The sequence below is a fragment of the Caloenas nicobarica genome, chromosome Z (genome assembly GCF_036013445.1).
Source record: "Caloenas nicobarica isolate bCalNic1 chromosome Z, bCalNic1.hap1, whole genome shotgun sequence".
In the NCBI taxonomy this organism is placed as follows: domain Eukaryota; kingdom Metazoa; phylum Chordata; class Aves; order Columbiformes; family Columbidae; genus Caloenas; species Caloenas nicobarica.
Genome location: NC_088284.1, coordinates 815,271 through 832,981, shown reverse-complemented (window position 1 = coordinate 832,981; position 17,711 = coordinate 815,271). Strand labels below are relative to the sequence as shown.

Sequence of the window (17,711 nt, the reverse complement as noted above, 5' to 3'; positions counted from 1 at the left end):
TAACAGATTTGTAACGTTGATACTGATGCCCAGAGGCCTTTTTCAAACCAGAGCTACTTACAGACCTCCCTCACTGATGTTTACTGGTGGTTTGTTGGTTTATAGCTGTTTACGGGCACTCTGAATGGCTCCAGTTACTGGTAACATTGCTGGTGTAAACTCTTCTCATATGCAAGACAGTTCTTGTTTGTTTTATCTCAATTATATTTTAAAGTTAGATATCAAAGATGCAGTCAGGCATGGAAATTCTCTATTTTTGCCAGTTAGAACTTTTATTATGAAACGTAAAATACCATATATCAAATGATTTTAACTTTTTGTTTCCAAGGTGATGGACATCATCATGTATTGCCTGGAAGGATCTTTGGTTAAGAAGAAGGGTCTTCAGGAATGCTTTCCAGCCATCTGCAGGTGAGCTCTTCCTCCAGGAATACTGTGAAGAAAATTGCTGGGTCACCAGCAGGATGTATTTCGTTCTTAAGAGTGAAACAATCTTTTAGACGATGCTTTTCCCTTAAAAGTGTAGTGTGCACCGCTGGTCACGTAGAGCTGCCCCGCACACCCCAGCATGTGGAAACGGCTTAGGCAGTGTTTAAAATTCTCCATTTGTGGTGAGAGGCAGCTCAGGAAAGTAACAAATAGGAATTTGCACAGAATCTTAGGGCCGGAGGAGCGCGGTGGCCGCCTCATGCTGGCATTGCCAGTGACTCACGGGGCACCCAAAGGCATGAGTGACCCTTGAGCCACCGTCCCTCACTGACCCGCAGTGGGATTTCAGCATCAGCGGTTGTCTTTGTCTTGGGCTCGTTCTGCCGCCCTCTTAAAATGGGACTTCAAATAGTAAAATGTGATTTACAAAATGAGAACACTTACAGTACCTTTAGACTATGATAAATATCCCAGTTATATTATTAAAGTTGTACAACCAATAAATTATAATAATCATCTGTCGACCATTACCTTTTAATTTAATAAGCTATTAAAATATTGAATAGTTTCAAAAAAAGAAGAATTATCTTGTTGTTGACAGGCAGGCTACTGATAGAGGTAATCTTCCTTCTTCCTGATACTTTAAAAGGCTTACCTTAGAAGATAAATGCAAGGGTAAGTGGGAATTAATGCAAAAATCCCCTTATTCCTGTTGTATTTTTATAGTGATACGTTATCTTAAAATTTTGTTAAATTACTAGTAATATTTCCTATTCTACATAGTTATAGCCATTGTAAAAATGATACAGCACCCCACCGATGTGATCGTTCAGCCCAATGGAAATTTTCATTGGATTTTAGCACATGGTTGAATCTCTGGAGAGATTCCAAGTGGAAGCACTTTGCCATAATCCTGATGTTAATTCTTTTAATACCCCAGCTCTCTTTCTGCTGGGCTGTGCCATGTGCACCCCATTGGGGCACATTCAAGTGTCTGTTTTTCCCATAAGTCTTATTCTTTATTGGAGGATCATCCCGCCTTTCGGTTCTATTTGAGATAACATGTGTTATAAAACTGGCTTTTTACTCAGGAGTAGGCTGGCAGGAAGAGTGAGAGTTTCAGGGATTAGACAAAGCGAGGTTGTACAACCAAATGCTATGGCTTCGTTATTTCTAGGGTTTTGGAGGGTGAAGTTGGAGGGATCAGAGTCCATCAGCTGCAGGAGCTCTTGTGGTAATGCTCGGGGAGCCCAAAGCCTCACTGTGTAGAAAGGAAAGGAAAAATAATTAAATGTGAAATAATACTGAAGCGTGTCAAAATTATAATCCAGAACCCCTCTGGCTATTGCAAGATACTGAAATTTGAAATTAAGATTTAATTAAGCCGTGATGTTAATCAACAGGCTCTTTCTAATGAACATTTAACATAAAGAATGAGGCTAAAGAGCTGACAACTGGATGTCAGTTTAAGGAATAATTTTTTTTTTAGAAAATTAAACTCAAACCCACCTATTTCATTTAAGCTTTTTTCCCCAAACCCTCTATTGTTATGTGGTCTGATGGATCCTTCTTTCCAAAGAACAATCCTCAGTCAGCGCTCTGTTGAAATGGGCATTTCAATGCAGTGAGGAGAGGAGCGAGAGGAATGCTGTTTGCTTACGTACAGCAGGACGTGCTGTTCTCCGTTACTGTGCCATCCACTACTCTCATAGAATTAATGCAGATAGAAAACATTTTCTGTAGAAACTTTGTTATAGTCTGTTTTACTTGTAATGATCAAGCAGTGTGTGGTTTTTTATAAGTTTGTACAAAAATCCTGAGTTTGCTGGTTGTATAAAATAGCCTTAAACGCGGCCCCCTCCCTGTTCCCCTGGGGCACTGCTTTAATTGTGCAGGTGGTTGCAGTTGGACATGAAATGGTGAAAAATGCGAATGCTCCCGTGTTCTAGGCCCATGTACGGCTTTCGACCTGTTTGCCCGCAGTGTTATCCCTCTCCTCTTATTTCTCATGGCTGGCTCCTGCCCCTCCTGTTCCCTCGCTGTTCACCAACACCTTTGGATTTTTTTCAAAGCGCTCCTTTTTCTCTTCTGAATAATAAATGACAAACTGTTATGATAATTATTCAATGATGGATAAATAAGGTGTGTGGCCCCTCTGACCAAAGGCATCTGAAAAGCAGATTGAGGAGCAGGTGCTGGCTGCAGGAGAAGGTAACGGCGATGAGCTGTGGCCTGCAAATGTTCTCCTCGGGGATGGATGGACAGGGATGCAGAAGCGCCTCTGAGCTGCGTGCTCTCGCCCTTTCTCCTGCACAACTACTAGCAATTTTCTTTCTTCTTTTATTTTTCTGTACCATCGTGTTTCACGCTGCTTTTTCTCCTGCCTGCCGTCCTGCGCTGCAGAAACAAGTGGATCTTACCCGTGTGAGAGCAGTTGCTACGGCACGCTGGAAGTCCTGGGGAGCCGGGGATAGATCGTGGCAAGATTTGTTGTTTGAAGCCATAGATACGGTCAGCGACGTATTTTTATAGACTGAGTCTAGAAATCTCTGGCAGATGTTGTTATAGTCACATCTAACTGTAAAATTAAAATTTAATTGGAAATGTGGTCGGCAGTTTTCCCAGGCCTGCTCTTCCCTTTAGAAGAAAGGTGCAATGATATTCCCAAAGCTTTGAATTTGAAATCAGGATTTTGACTCGCCTGCGTTTCAAGGTGTAGAAATTCCTTGAGTTTTGCTATTGTTCGAGTTCAAACTGGTGCCCGAATGTTAAGGACTATCACATGCTTCCCGGTTCCTTTTTGCCTGAAGGATGTTATTAGATAAGGGAGTGCCGGATAAATTTTCGTTTTGTGCCCCCCCGATGCCAAACAACAATGTATGAGTTTGCATATTTTTCCCTGTGCTTTCTCCCTTTCTTTCTCATTTGATTTTCAAGGAAAAGTGCTTTGCAGTCCTTCAGGATGTCAGGATTGTCTCGTTTGACCATTTGCCATCCAGCATTGTTGTGGTGTTCCCCCATACACAGGACAGGCACGGGAACACTCGGGGACCTGGTCATTATCGCATGGTTTATTCCCAAACTCATCCGAAAAGTTCAGCACTGTGTAATAGAAATAAATACATCTGATGTGATTCTGCAGAATGTATCAAACATCAGTTGGCTTTGTTTGCTGGATGCCACATATGAAAACTGGCAGCGGATGGATTTTTAAATCAAACTCTGTTCCAGCGCTAATTACCCGATGGTGTTGCAGATTGATGTTAACGCCCTGCAGGCAGGGCAGCTCTCACCTGTAACTCGTTCTTGTGTCCAACCCAGGTTCTACATGGTCAGCTACTATGAGCGCAGTCACCGGATCGCGGTGGGAGCGCGGCACGGCTCCGTGGCCCTCTACGACATCCGCACCGGCAAGTGCCAGGTAAGCCAGCCGCGCTGCCGAATGTCAGGATAGTGCTGAGCGGGTCCATAGTTTAACGAAGGACTCAACGTACGGAGCCCTCCTGTCCTCATTCTCTGGGGCTGGGTGGGTGCCACGGGTGGATTGGTGATGGACACCTGCAGTTGGGTGAATCCCTGCTCTGAAAGACACAACAAATCTGATTTATAAAAGTTAGGGTTTAGAGCAGTACACTTACCTACTAGAGAAAATCCGCTGAGGGTTTTGGTTTTTTCCTAAAACTCCTCTCTACAAAATGCCACAATGCTTATGTTTGAGGTATTTATGCTTTTCTGACATTAAATAAGATACAAGTTTTCTTACGGGTTACCAGTGACCTAGAAGAGGATATACTTAAGGGTAATGTTGAAATGAGTGCCTGGAGTTAAAAATGTTTACATGACGAAGTATTTGCCTTACCTCTTCAGAAAAGTTCTTTGGTAATGTTCGTTATTATTTCTTGTACTACGTGATCAGCTCCTTGAATTTCAATGGTCTTTATGTAAAGGTTGGATAAAATATCTGTATTTTGAATCCACCTTATTCTTTTGCGTGTGTAGCTGTACGTTTTTGTTGTTTCTAAAAGACGTGACTTTTAGTCCTTAACAAATGTGTGCATTACAAAGCAGGTAGCATTCCTTGCTGCCGGATCCGCAGAGCTTGGCTGGCAGAACCACCCGCTGGGGTGAACACAGCTGGTTCCTTGGCTGTGCCAAAATTCTGGGCTTTCCTTCCCAAATCTGGTACCTGACACCATTGTATGCTATGTTCCGGTGGGTTTTGTTTAGACAGATGTCCTCTGGAAGCAAAAATGGCCAGATTTATTTTATAAATAGCTATATAATGCAGGCAAATAGGAAGTATGGACTGCTCTATCTTGTTTTAGCTTTAGTCACTTGGACCATGGTTTATTAATTAACTATAAAAACTGCTGAAGATCGATATACACTTCAAGGCTCCTGCGGTAACTAGGGCAGGGTCCTTTGCAGGTCTTATTATTATGAATAAGATGTAAAAATGAGGTGCGTCCCAGATACAAGACTATTAGGGGGCAACGCCATCTATTGGATACAGGTTCCTTGTTCCCAATCCGATCTTTTGAGTTATTATATTTCTCACAGCAGCAGATTTCAGGCTGCTCAGAAGATGTGAAATAACTTCAGGATTGTGTAGAAGAAAGCTTTGAAATGGGAAAAAAGCTGAACATTTTTAATGTACTTTTGTTCAAAAGTTAAAGCCTTTCACAATGTTTGTCAAAATACATTAATTGCCCTGGTATGTTTGAATCAAGCGTGAACTAGGACACGGATCTGTCCCCACACCAATATAGTTATGGCTATTGAAGTCACACCGCGCTGGAGACCCCTGAGGAAAATAGCAGAAATCCTCGCTAAAGGAAGAGATTTCTTTTGTTTGTGGTTGCTTTTGATTTGGGGATGTTTGCGTTGAATAATGCATGAAAATCCAATCTGGGAACTTACCCCGGTGCGTAACAGTGTAGTTCTGGTGATGCGGGTAAAGCTTAAAATGTTGGGTTTTCATCTCTCACAGCCATGCTAAAAAATAATCCCCTTTAAATTCAGTTGATGGTGAGATCTGAGTAGTGTGGGGGTTTGTGTTACTGAAATGATGTCACTGATTTAACACAGTTCATAGTTTGCAGGGAAATTTGCAGTAATTATGAGCAGTAGAGCAAACTGCTGGCCTTAAACAGGCGCTCTAGATGTGGTTACTTTATTTTTACACTACAGGTAACACAGGGTGCTAGTGATCTGCTTGAAGAAAAAAGAGGGAGGCGTTTTAACTGGATTGATAAGGAACAAAACCATTTTCTGTGTGGGGTTTTTTTCCTTCCAGCACATTTCTATTTTGTTTTCAAGAAAGGTGGTTGTATGAACGGACCGAAAAATTACATCTAATGATTAATAGAATGATGGATGTCAAGGATCACCTTTCTTAACAAATCATAAATCAACATTTATATATGATAGGTTTTTTCCAGTAAAATTTACAATATTAGTATCACTTATTTAACAAGGTGTCAATTATTAATACTACTGGTAAAATGGTACCTCAGGGCCCAAGTTATCTACGTTTTCAGTATTGTGCTTTTGGCTCGTGTTATTGCTTTGTACGGATGTGCCTGTTAACATGCGATTCTTCCTGATATTTTTAAAAGAGACTTTATTAACTGCAATATGAATATTTACAATTTCTAGACTGTTCTACATTAAATCTTATTTTCAAGCAAATATCTTATGTCAGAGTTTTTGGATTTTTGTTAATTGTTAAAACTTTAAATCGAGCTTAAAATTGCAGCCCTTTTTTATTACATTGTGAGAATTCAAAATACGTTGTGGGGTTTTTTACCTCATATTTAGGGAGAGATTAGGTTCTCTCTCTTTTTCCCTTTTCTATCAAGTCATGTATTCAATATTTTCCGGGCTGCTTTGTTTTTAGCTAATAGGTTACCAGGTGTTTTCAAGTTCTTCACATTCTAATTTCCTATTAATTAGCCGTGTCTTGGAGGAGATTCTGGGGAGGAATGCTCCGGAACGGTTTTGGTTTACACTGACAACGTTCATATTATATTTATGTAAACGTTTCATTAGCATCAAGTTCATATAAAACGTACCTTTCTTTGGGGAGGAATTTATTTGGTTTGGAAAAGCAAATGGTTTTGTTGCAATTTATTCTTTTGTCTGAAGAGAAAATGCAGCAGTTTTAAGCCGGATTCTGAAAATACCTGGTAGTTGGTAGAAATCAGTCTTTAATCTTGCGCATCGGTTCTAGTTTTGCCAGGAAATAGACACTAATTATCATTTTAATCCTCTAGTGTCTTCATGTGCATCTCAGAGGTTGAGACTGAGATCCTGACATGGGCAAAACAACGTACCAGGAATTTGGTGCAGGAAAGGGACCAGGTTTGGTGTTTTGACGATAACTTGCTTGTTCTCGTGACTTCTGACAAATTTCCTCAGGTTGCCATTTCTAGAGAACCTGACGGATGGCTCCAAGGGAAAATGTGTGGCTGAATCACCTCTCCGTTCTTCCCGGGGAGGTGATGTTCAGGTTGCAGATTACTCACGCTACGCTCAAAAATGAAAACCCGGCACAAAATGTTTGCAGCATCATTCTGTGCCTTAGTTCTATTTCAAAAATAAATTATCATAAGAAAAGGGCCGAATAAAGCTAACAACTTGAATAGAAAGGCTGCTCCGCGATTAGCCTAATGTATGTTTTTATGCTTTTTTTTTTTTTTTCTCCTTCATCTGGGTGATCTCATCCCACTTCTATTCTGGAAAACAGAAAGCTGGCTGTATTTAAATAGACAAATATTGCTGGCGGTCTGTCTCGGGTTGCTGCTTGTGTCGTTTTTAGCTGACCTTGCCCTGGTGCAGCTGGAGGACCAAGCGAGCTTCTCCCTCTCGGGTCGCGGGGGTGTATCCGCGTCCCAGCGGGGTTTGCGGTGGCTGCGGGCACGAGGGCCGTGCGGCGGCGCGGAGCCTCGGCCTCTCCCGGCTGGCGTGTGCCGAGCTGCCTTCGCCCCGCGGCAGCTTCCTGGTGTTGCAGAGGTTAAGCTTTATCAGCCGCACAAAAAAAGGTGGAGGTTTCATCAAAAACTTCCATCCTCACAACCTGTCGACCACAATTTGATGATGATTATTGATTATTTCGCAGCCTTTCACTCACTCTGGCACTGCGGCCGGCCTTGATATACAGATAGGGCTGCAGTCCAGCTAAAATAAGACTCCATCTTGATAATGGACTGAGATGAGATACTGTTATTTGATAAAGATAATTGATGTTTCACGGTGAATTGGAAAACAGTTGTGCGTGCGGCAGATCTGTGGCTGCTCCATCTGCAAATGTGGCCTTTGTTGACAAAACACAGCAGAAGCCGTGCACCGCCTGGGCCAGAAACGCCACGCTTGCACTGAAAAGCGCCACCGGTAATTCTGCAGTCACGGTGAAGTTTCTGGAACAGGTACGTAGCTTAGTGTGCTGGTGCACCCTGGAGATCTCATGTCTTCTGCTTGGTGTGCTCTTGGTGCTGTATTTCAGGTGAGCTGGCATCCTAAAATCCTTCTCTCTTTTTAACCGTGGCATTTGAATCAGGCCAAATGCTACTTGAAAAAGTTGAAATTTGTCAAGGGGAAATAAGGCATAGCGTGGGTGTAGATGTTCTTCGTTGTCCTGAGGTTTTAGCTCGTTAATTGAAAGCAGGCTGCGTGCTGGTAGTGTGGCGGAGCCTTTGGTGGCAGCACACGCGCAGCCCCGGGTTGGGATTGACCCGGGTATCTCTCACTCGTTGCAAGTTCTCTTTGCCCAAGTTCTTTCAGTCCTGTTCTCACCTTTGTAACCTGCAGTGAAGCCCTAGGCGGTGGCAGGGCGCGGGGTTATCGGGAGATAAATGTCAAATAATAAAGGCAGTAAAATATTTGTAAGTCTCGATAGGAGCGCATAGGTTACTTTATCAATTTAAAGTATGCGTTTCAGTATGTTTATGAAAATAAAATTGCCACGATGATACTGCGTTTATTTTTTATGTCACCTTTAACCGAATGTTGCAGTTCAATGTGGAGTTTACCAAGCGCTGGGCTCAGAATGAGGTCGTGGCAGGACAGCGAGCTGGCAGGTGCGGCAGCCCAAGGGTCTCCCAGGAGCATCCCCCGCGGAAACGCGGTTGCTGGGCAGGGGCTGCTGCAGCTGCACCCGCTCTCAGCCCCTGCCCCACAACTGAGACTATTGCCAGACCAAGAGTGCACAGATTCGTGCATCCTTGTCAGTGCGTGCTAGCAGAACCGCTTCGGAGCAGAAAAACTGCAAGCAGTAAGTCGAAAGCCATCCCACAGAAAGCAGGTTTTGCCGCGCGTTCTCTGCTGGCTCATTAGTGCCATGGTTCCTTAACGCAGCATTTGGGAGTCCCAGCACCAAATGTCTGGGTGCAAGCAGAGTATTTGGAATGAGCAGCAATAATTTGTTTTTGTTACACTTACCCACTGGCCTTGGAAAAACGAGATGAGCATTGCAAAGCGCATGTTTACGTAGTGCACTAAAAAATAAATCTTGGCTTGAAAGGATTAGCATCAATTAGAGAAGCACTTCCTTTAAATAACAGAGCAGATTAATTCCCTTAAGGATCGTACTTATTAGAACACATTTTCAGTAGTAAAAAGAGCAACAAGTGTGCTAGTACTATTGATTTTCTACCTTTGTATTACCAAAACATATTTTATTGACAAGTATTACTTGCTTGTTAAGTGCTAAAGAGTTTGATGGGTCCAAGCATTGGATCATCTAATTAATTGCCCTTTCAAACTTTCATCCGAAGTTGTGGTGATTACATTACAGGGGCAGGTTGGGGTTCTATTGGATTTCACACGCCTTTTACATTATAAACAAGAAAGGAATATATTAAGGGGTCCTTACTATATACGGCCAACTCTAGCTGCAGTTCCGAGTAGGTCTTCATCTTCTGCTGTCCCGGTGACGGGTGCAGCAGAGCTGCTGGTGTTGTCACAGCCTGGTTTTGCTGAACGGCTGTTGCAGAGCCGTCGTTGGCGCAGCCGAGCCCTGCGGCTCTGAAGCTGGCGCAGCGCTCCCAGCGCAGGGGGAGCTGCTGTTTGCAGAGGAGGACGCGGTGCGTTCGTGCTCCCGGGACGGGGCGCCCGTGCCTGCCCTGCCGCCAGCCCTGGGCAGCGGTGCTGGCCACCCGTGACCTTACACAGTGTCAAACATTGGCTGCAGGTGGGACTCCGGTACTTGGCCTTGGAAAATGCCCGTGAAAGACACGCTTATGTGTATACACCTGACAAACTGCTTTGGTTTAAAAACTGGATTGGGCAGGGATTGTGTTCCTGTGATGATTCAATTCCGTTTTACTGACTAAGCAGCGATTAGAACTCTTAGGATAAATTGTTGTGGTATTTAGCCTCAGCCCCACCTGACCAGACATTTCCATGGTGTTCTCAGGTTTTGGGGTGTCTGGGGGCATTTCTGTGCCCCGAGGAAAGGCTGTTCTCGGTGCTGAGCACGAGGCCCCGTGTGTGCCAGGGCAGGAGTCACAGGTTGTGCCCTCTGCAGCAAGAGGCATCTCCACGTAGGATTTAATTCTTTCCAATGACAGTGCTCTCCCTCAGCCTTCCAAAAAAGGTTTCTAGACGTTCCCGTACTCGTGTGTGTGTGGTTACTCTGCTCAGCACCGTGGCGGTGCTGGGTGGTGACCGCTCTCTGTTCCCGTTCCCTCTCCAGACCATCCATGGGCACAAGGGCCCCATCACAGCCGTGGCGTTCGCCCCCGACGGCCGCTACCTCGCCACCTACTCCAACTCCGACAGCCACCTCTGCTTCTGGCAGGTAAGGCCGCGGCCGTCTGCGCGCAGCCCTAACCAACGCGGGAATTGTTCGGTGACCGCTGTGCACAAGGAAACACTGACAGCGGGGAACCTGAGATACAAACGTGAGGAGTCTGAAACAGTCAGGCCACCACTTTGTGAAGTACCTAGTGGTTTGTTTTCTTAAAAATGTGAGCGATCTTTTTCTTGGCAACCTCACATCAGTACGAATACTCTTTGTCAGTTGTAGGCTGCTGTCTGTATCCTCTAAGCAGGATTATTTTCTTCCTTCAAATGGCTTTAGACTTAAAAATTTGTTATTTGGAAGCAACTGATCTGATCAAGCAATGTGCGCTGTCAAAATCTTTGAGTCTTACAGTGATCAGACCATAGAACAGAATTCAGTTATACCCGTAAGTACCAGATACGCTCTTTAACATGCTTCCCCAGTTTTCTGTGGCATTCAGTAATTCTACAGGTGCCATAAAAAATTAGTAAATTATTACCCATCGCTGTATCGTGCGCTTTCTGAAACGGTAAATGAGAACAGCAAGAATCTTCATCCATCAGCTGTGTTTATTCAATTTAAGTACTCAGGGAGAATCTGGAAAGCAATCAGACCAGATCTTTCAGAATTGGCAGGAAAAACAGTCGGGCATGACTTGTAAATTGTGATCTGCCACGCTCCTCCAGGTGTGTAAGTGTTCACATTAAAGTGGCTTTTACATAAAGAGTTAAATATTCTTACACATTTAGCTTTAAAATGTGACCTCGTGCACTAGTGATTTTTTCCCTTCTGTGTTCTATTTGGCACTATTATTAATGCAGGAAAATCAGTAGCATTAGTCATCTTAAAAGGGTTATTACTCAAGATGATTTAAATTGTGAAAATGTCAGTGGTGCTTGCATGCTCCCCGCTAGAGATGCCGTGATTTACACCCTCTGACACCGCTCTGCTGCCGAGAAGAGCCAGGAAAAAGTAATGGCTTGTACTTTGTCCTGATCAGAATTCAGGACGTGGCATCAGCAATAACGCGCCTGGAACGTCCCCGGATCCACCAAGGTTTCCTGGGGCAGGCTGGGGACGCGGTGCATGCGGTGCAACGGCTTTCGGGAGCGCTGCAGAAAGTGCGGGATTTTGTGTCTCTCGGTGGGTTACATCAGAGAATCTTGGTTTTTAAAACGTGGAGCTACACGAGGTGCATCAGCAGTGCCTGGGCTGCTTTCCGAGGAGCCGGACTCGGGAGATCTCTTCTGAATGGCCCCTTCAGCCACCGAGCAAGAAAAATCTCCTGCTGTTGGGCTTTCCTGTTCATACCTACCACAACTCTTCTTTGTTCTGCGCATCTTCGGCTCTAGCGTTTTTGTGATTTTGATAAATAACAGTCTAGCATAAATACAATCTCGTTAATATTTCACAGTTTTTCCTGAAATTCCGAACGCGTGCGCTTATGCTCGGCGTGCCTTTATAAATTCTGCCGAGCAGCGCGGTAAGAGGAGCCCACGGAGTTTGTCAGGGCTTCCAGTGTGCCCGGTTGCGCATCGTGGCCGTTACCCACCGTCAGACCGTTAAACAGCACGGCTGGCCCAGCTCTAGCAAGCGTTGATTGTCGCAGTTTGGGGCGGCGACGGGATGCAGGGGTTCGGGAGGGGGTCGGGGCGGCGGCTCCTCAGGAGCCCGCGGCGGGGACTGACGGCGCTGTCCCCGCAGATGAACACGTCTCTCCTGGGGAGCATCGGCATGCTCAACTCCGCGCCCCAGCTCCGCTGCATCAAGACCTACCAGGTGCCGCCGGTGCAGCCGGCCTCGCCGGGCTCCCACAACGCGCTGCGGCTGGCGCGGCTCATCTGGACCTCCAACCGCAACGTCATCCTCATGGCGCACGACGGCAAGGAGCACCGCTTCATGGTCTAGGGTAAACCCCTCGCTGTCGCAGCGCCCCTCGCCGTGCCCCGCACGGGATCCCCCGGTGCCCACGCTGACACCGGCGGCTTCCCTTGCGGCAGGAGGACGGGGACGGCGCCGGGGACGGCTCCTGTGCGGCGCGGAGCAGCGGGACCCGTGTCGCCGTGGTGGCATCCTCGGGATCGCACCGGCTGTGCCGCCGGCCGAATCCAGCCCCCCTCACTGGATGTGGGTTCCGCCGCAGCCCTCCTAACCACACATTTCCTTGGGACACTCGCAGAATCTCAGTGTTTACCAAAAAAGCTCGTGTTTACATGTACTTTCTCCCAGTGACCACTGAATGAGGCAGGGAGGCGCGGAGCCCCAGGGTGCGGTGGGGGCTCCGTGCCTGGGGGGGTTTCTCACGCAAAGTCTCAGTTTTTGAGAGAGCGGGAAGTGCTGCTGTGCCCAGTCACTGTTTGCTGTAGTCTGGAAGAAACAGTCCACATGTAAATAACAAAAAAAAAATCTCTTTAAGGTGGAATAGCAAACTTGAAAAAAGGAGTATTTATATATAAGGGTGTTTTTCTTTACCAATGCAGGTATTTATTTAAAAAAAAAAAAAAAAAGACAAAAAGCGTTTTCTTCCTAAAGCCGTTGCCGTTTGTGCCGGGACGTGCGGGGCAGCAAGGCCCTGCCCGCGCGGTGTCACAGCCACGGCCGCGCTGGCATCGCGGGGACCGGGGCGAAGGACGTGGGAGGTGGCACAAACGGCATCGGGGGGAGCAATTCTGGCTGCAAAAATGGGGAGAAAAGCGTAGAAGGTAAGTTATTGGAGTGGATGTGTTGGTACATTTTCTTCAGTGGGAATATTCCTGTGTAACGTTAGCTGTGACTGTGTTTCCCTCTTCTTACATATCTAATTTTGTGAAATATTTAATAGTGTGAAAGTGTGCTGCTTTATGCTCACAGTAAAGAAAAAAATCTATAAAATACTATTTTATTTAAACATATTGATGTATATGTTTGTATAGCTTTTTCTTTGCTGTTTTTGTCTGAAAAGCTCACTGAAGGCGGCTGTCTTTACATAATAGAGTAAAAATGGTACTTATAGAATCTTCCCTTCCCCAAAAAGGAATAAATGAATTTTAAAAATGGCTTCTAAATATAAAAAAATTTGATTTTTTTTTTTTAGGTGGTCTGTGTAATACACTGTACATGAAAGTGAGATTGACAGTCCAGAAGATACATATCTGTTTGCTGTTTAAAAATAATAAAAATATATATATATAAAAAGCAAGAGATTAAGACCGTTAGGAATGTTTAACACAAACTGCCGTAAAGTTTAATCTTTTCTCTGGCGGGAATGTAGTGTATGGTGGAGAACTCTGTAGTAGAATATCAGGGTCTTTTCTAAGTGAACTAATGCAATGTGCATGTACATTGTGTTTATACAGATATATATGTATCCCTGGAGATTAAAAAAAAAAAAAAAAAGAAGAGTTAAGAGACTTTTCATCCGTGGAACGAGATGCTGTGGTGTTCAGTGCAGGTCTCGAGGAGGGGGCTGAGGTACCTGTCACCGTGTCTGCCGGCGTCCCGGGATCCTCCGCGCCAGGTCACGGTACATCTGGTGCGTGTGGTTATTTTCCAAACAGAGCGCAGCCCCGGGGGGACGCGGCCGCTGTCCCCGCCGCGGTTTCCTCCTGCCGCAGCGAGCGAACAGCTGCAATCCCACATGTGCTGCCTGGGGCCGGGGGCGCCGAGCGGGGCCGCGTCCGTTCCCCGCAGCCCTGACGGCAGGTCCTTGGCGGGGGACACTCGTGTGCCGGGGCGTCGCTGCCCCGCCGTGTCCCCGCAGTGTCCCCATGGGGATGCTGTCCCACCGCGCTGGCTGCACCCAGTGGAGCCCAGCCCAGCCGGGGCGGCTCTGCCGAGCCCGGCCCAGCACCGCGGTGCCGCGTTGTCACCCACTGTCAGCTTCAGTGCTCTATCGATCTGCTGGTGCTGCGTTTGGGCTTGTCCTTGTGGACGTGGAGACGTATGTGGCTTCGTTGGCAGTTTACAAGCAAAAGATGACATGATGAGGCACCCGTGTGACAATGTTGTGATGACTGAAGTCCCCACATCAGTGAATGGTTCATGTGTCGGCCTCTCCAGCAGCTTCTTGACGAATCTGCTCCACGTCCTCTCTGTGAATTAAACTGCCCGGTGTAAACATGCTCGTGAGGTAAAACTGAGCTGCACTGAAGAGTGTTGGTGTCGTGGCGTCAGCCCGACCGTGCGTCAGTAATTTCCTGCTGCTGATTTACTGGCCCATAAGCTGAACGGTTCCCACCATTTAAGAAACTTCTTCCTTTTCACTTGGAAATCGGCGCGAATGAGAGCAGAACGAGTCCGCGGGGGAGCCTTCAAGCCCCGAGGGACGGGGTGCATCCCCAGGTTCGAGGTGCGGGGGGTTGCACTGGGGGCAGCGGCGCCGGGCAGGGCGCGGGAGGCACCAACTCGCCTCTGCCTCTGCTGACAGCACAGCCCAGCCTGCAAAATCAATACTCGGGAGCCAGGAGGGAAATATTTCCAACCTCTAACTAGAGAATGTATTTTGACAAGGCCGAGATAATCCAGGCTGCACAGGAGAAAGAGAAAAGACGACTCATTTTTAAAGCTTGACACTTCAAGGTGTTTTTGTGCAATGGCTTAGAGAGAGCATCGATACGTACAAATACCAAAGGTCAAAAAGAAAAGCCAGAAGAATTTCAAAAATTAGATGTGCTGTTTTGCTGTTTACTTCGCAAAATATAAACTGCTTTGATTTGTGCAGAGAGATGGTCAAATGCAGCGAGCTCGGTGTTCACCACCGGCTCTTCGTTTAATAGAAATGAAAATATACTAAAGCCTGGATTATATATTAAGCAATTTACCTATAAAAAGTATGTTGCTATTTCCTGCTATATATCTGCATTCAAGGACATTAATTGCTTTTGATTTGGCATGATTACATTTTGATGCGAAAAGATCAATATTTTTTTCATTTCTGCAGCATCATTTTTTGATAATTGAATATCTGGCTGTGCACTCGAGTACTGTGTGGAATGACCAAAAGCGCTACGGCCCTTGTTCCGCACCGGGCGCCTGCAATCGCCGCTGGCTGCAGCGCACGGGGTGCAGACACCTGCACCTTTGCAATTTAGGGCCTGGGCAGTGGGGCGAGGGGGGAGCTCGGGCGCGATGGAGCTCGGGGTGTGATGGAGAAGCTCGGGATGCAATGGGGGAGCTCAGAGTGCGATGCAGCTTGGGGTGCAATGGGGGAGCTTGGGGTGCGATGGAGCTCGGGGTGCGATGGGGGAGCTCGGGGTGCGATGGGGGAGCTCGGGGTGCGATGCAGCTCGGGGTGCAATGGAGGAGCTCGGGGTGCGATGCAGCTTGGGGTGCAATGGAGGAGCTCGGGGTGCAATGCAGCTCGGGGTGCAATGGAGGAGCTCGGGGTGCGATGCAGCTTGGGGTGCAATGGGGGAGCTCAGGGTGTGATGCAGCTCGGGGTGCAATGCAGCTCGGGGTGCAATGGAGGAGCTCGGGGTGCGATGCAGCTTGGGGTGCAATGGGGGAGCTCAGGGTGTGATGCAGCTCGGGGTGCAATGCAGCTCGGGGTGCAATGGAGGAGCGCGGGGTGCGATGGAGCAGCTCGTCCTCCTTGGCTTCACACCACACTGGCTGGCGCTGGACATAAAACCAGACTTTGGCCAAGAGGTGTAAAACCACATTGAGGGCAGTTTTGCTTGAGGAACCCAATGTAGATTGGTGTGTGCAGCTGGGACGTTGAACTGATTTGTTTAATGCTGATCCCAGTACCAAAAGTGTCACATAAAGCCGAGGAGCATCTGGTGGGCCGGGGGGACGTGACTCTCCGTGGCTGGAGGACAAAGGACAAGCGGGATGTTGGAGACACAGCTGGTGCATGAACAGCAGAAACTGGAGAGGACCAAAAGGTACGTTGTCCTCTGGATGCTGCAGGAAGTTCCACGAGCAACCCGTGTGCAGAAGAACCCCGAGCGGAGTCCGTCTGCTGAACGTCACCCGGGCAGCTGCTGCAGCTCTGCTCCCTTTGCACGGTCCGTGGGGGAACGGGGGTCCTGCTGCTCCCCCGCCGCACCGTCCGGCTCTGCCCACCTTTTAGCAAACACTGAAACTTCAGCAGCGATAACGCTTTTGTCTGAACAGAACAAAAAATACCAGTAAAAAACGTGCGTGAGAGCCTTCAGCGTGATCCACTGACACTTGATGGCAATAGCTGCCTGGAATGCTCTTTGAACAGGAGGGCTCCTGGGGAACTTCCCTCTGGCTCTGATGTCTGAAAATTAAAAATTAATCCTGTATGAAAAATTAAAAGGTGAAACTTTCTGCTGCAGCAGCATAGCTTTTTGAATGTTGATTTTTGTTTTTAAAAATGAAGGCAGAATGACATCTACGGGAAGATCATCGTTGGTTGTTACATTTAGAATATATGATTTTGATTGATTTTTGTAGATTGGAAACCTATTTGCCAAGGACTGGAGTAGCTTAAAATGGGGGGAAGGTTAGATATTTATTTACTGAAGTAACGAGCTTAAAAGAGCCATGTATTCACTCCTGTAGAGCTACTCCAAATTTAGAACACAGCAAAAGAAAACTGCTGGTTTTATCACAAAAAAAGATGGTGGAATTTGCACATCTTGCGAGTTTAAATTTGATTTTAAAAAATCCCCACACCTTTCTGACGTGGAGTGCCTCCTGCCCCTCGCCGTGCAGCGTGTCCCCGCTCGGTGCCACCCGCCCCGCGACCGCTGTCCTGGGAACACCGGTGGCACTGGCCATGGGGAGAAGCTGCCGCGCTTGTTCCCCTGGGATGGATCTTCCTCCGTGGGCAAAGCCAGCGCTGCGGGCAGGTCTGAGTGGTTTTAGCGAGAGTGTTTCTTCTCACCAGACACCCTGGGGCCAAACCCGCGTCCCAGCGCCGTCAGCCGAGCCGTGCCGAGCCGTTTCCCTGTGCTCGGTGAGCCGGGCTTCCAAACGCGAGTCATGTTTTTTTTATGAGAGCGGGCCGCTGGGTCTCTGCAAGCTCTGCCAAAACGCTCGGGCCAGGCAGAGTCATTTCAGCAAATTGTTGTTTTTCTGGAAAATGCAGCCGGGTTATTTGCACAGTCAAGGGGATGCAAAGAGCGTTTGCTGTGGACGCGGAGGCAGAGGCGAGCGCGGAGCGCTGGCGCGGGTGTTTGTGCGGGAGCAGGGCTGATGCTCCGGGCTGGCAGCTCCTCCGTCCCTGCAGCCACGAGCGTTCACCTCAATCTCACCGATCAAAATCTGCGTCTGCCCTGCGGTGAAGGGAACCGTCGGCGTGCCCAGGGACTCAGGCTGGGTTTTCTTTTCCCTCCTGGTGTATTTGTCAAGAATGGGGCCATTTGCTGCACCTGAAGGAAACTCACTTTGGGGTGTGAAGGATGCGCTGTGCCGGGCGCTCCCAGCGGAGGCACAGCAGCCGTGGTGCCCTCGCCCAGGGGCTGCTCAGTGGCCCCGTGGGTGCTGGGGATTGTCCCAGGGGCACTGGGGGGTCCTACACCCCTATCAGTCCTTCCAAACTCTTCCC

At 47.4% G+C, this 17,711-nt stretch overlaps 1 protein-coding gene across 4 annotated transcripts in view; it reads left to right on the top strand.

Annotated features, from left to right (window-relative positions):
• WDR7 (WD repeat domain 7) overlaps positions 1 to 13,560 on the top strand; it is a 72,904-nt gene extending 59,344 nt beyond the window's left edge. For 2 of the 4 annotated variants that reach the window (XM_065656122.1, XM_065656119.1), the window contains 4 exons: positions 329 to 411; positions 3,751 to 3,850; positions 10,124 to 10,228; positions 11,918 to 12,305. In XM_065656122.1, coding sequence (XP_065512194.1) covers positions 329 to 411; positions 3,751 to 3,850; positions 10,124 to 10,228; positions 11,918 to 12,121 — 492 coding nt within the window. In that variant the 3' untranslated portion in view covers positions 12,122 to 12,305. Of the gene's footprint in view, positions 1 to 328; positions 412 to 3,750; positions 3,851 to 10,123; positions 10,229 to 11,917 lie in introns of all 4 variants that reach the window. The other 2 variants (XM_065656120.1, XM_065656123.1) reach the window with 2 other exon arrangements.
• The last annotated feature ends 4,151 nt before the right edge of the window (positions 13,561 to 17,711 follow it).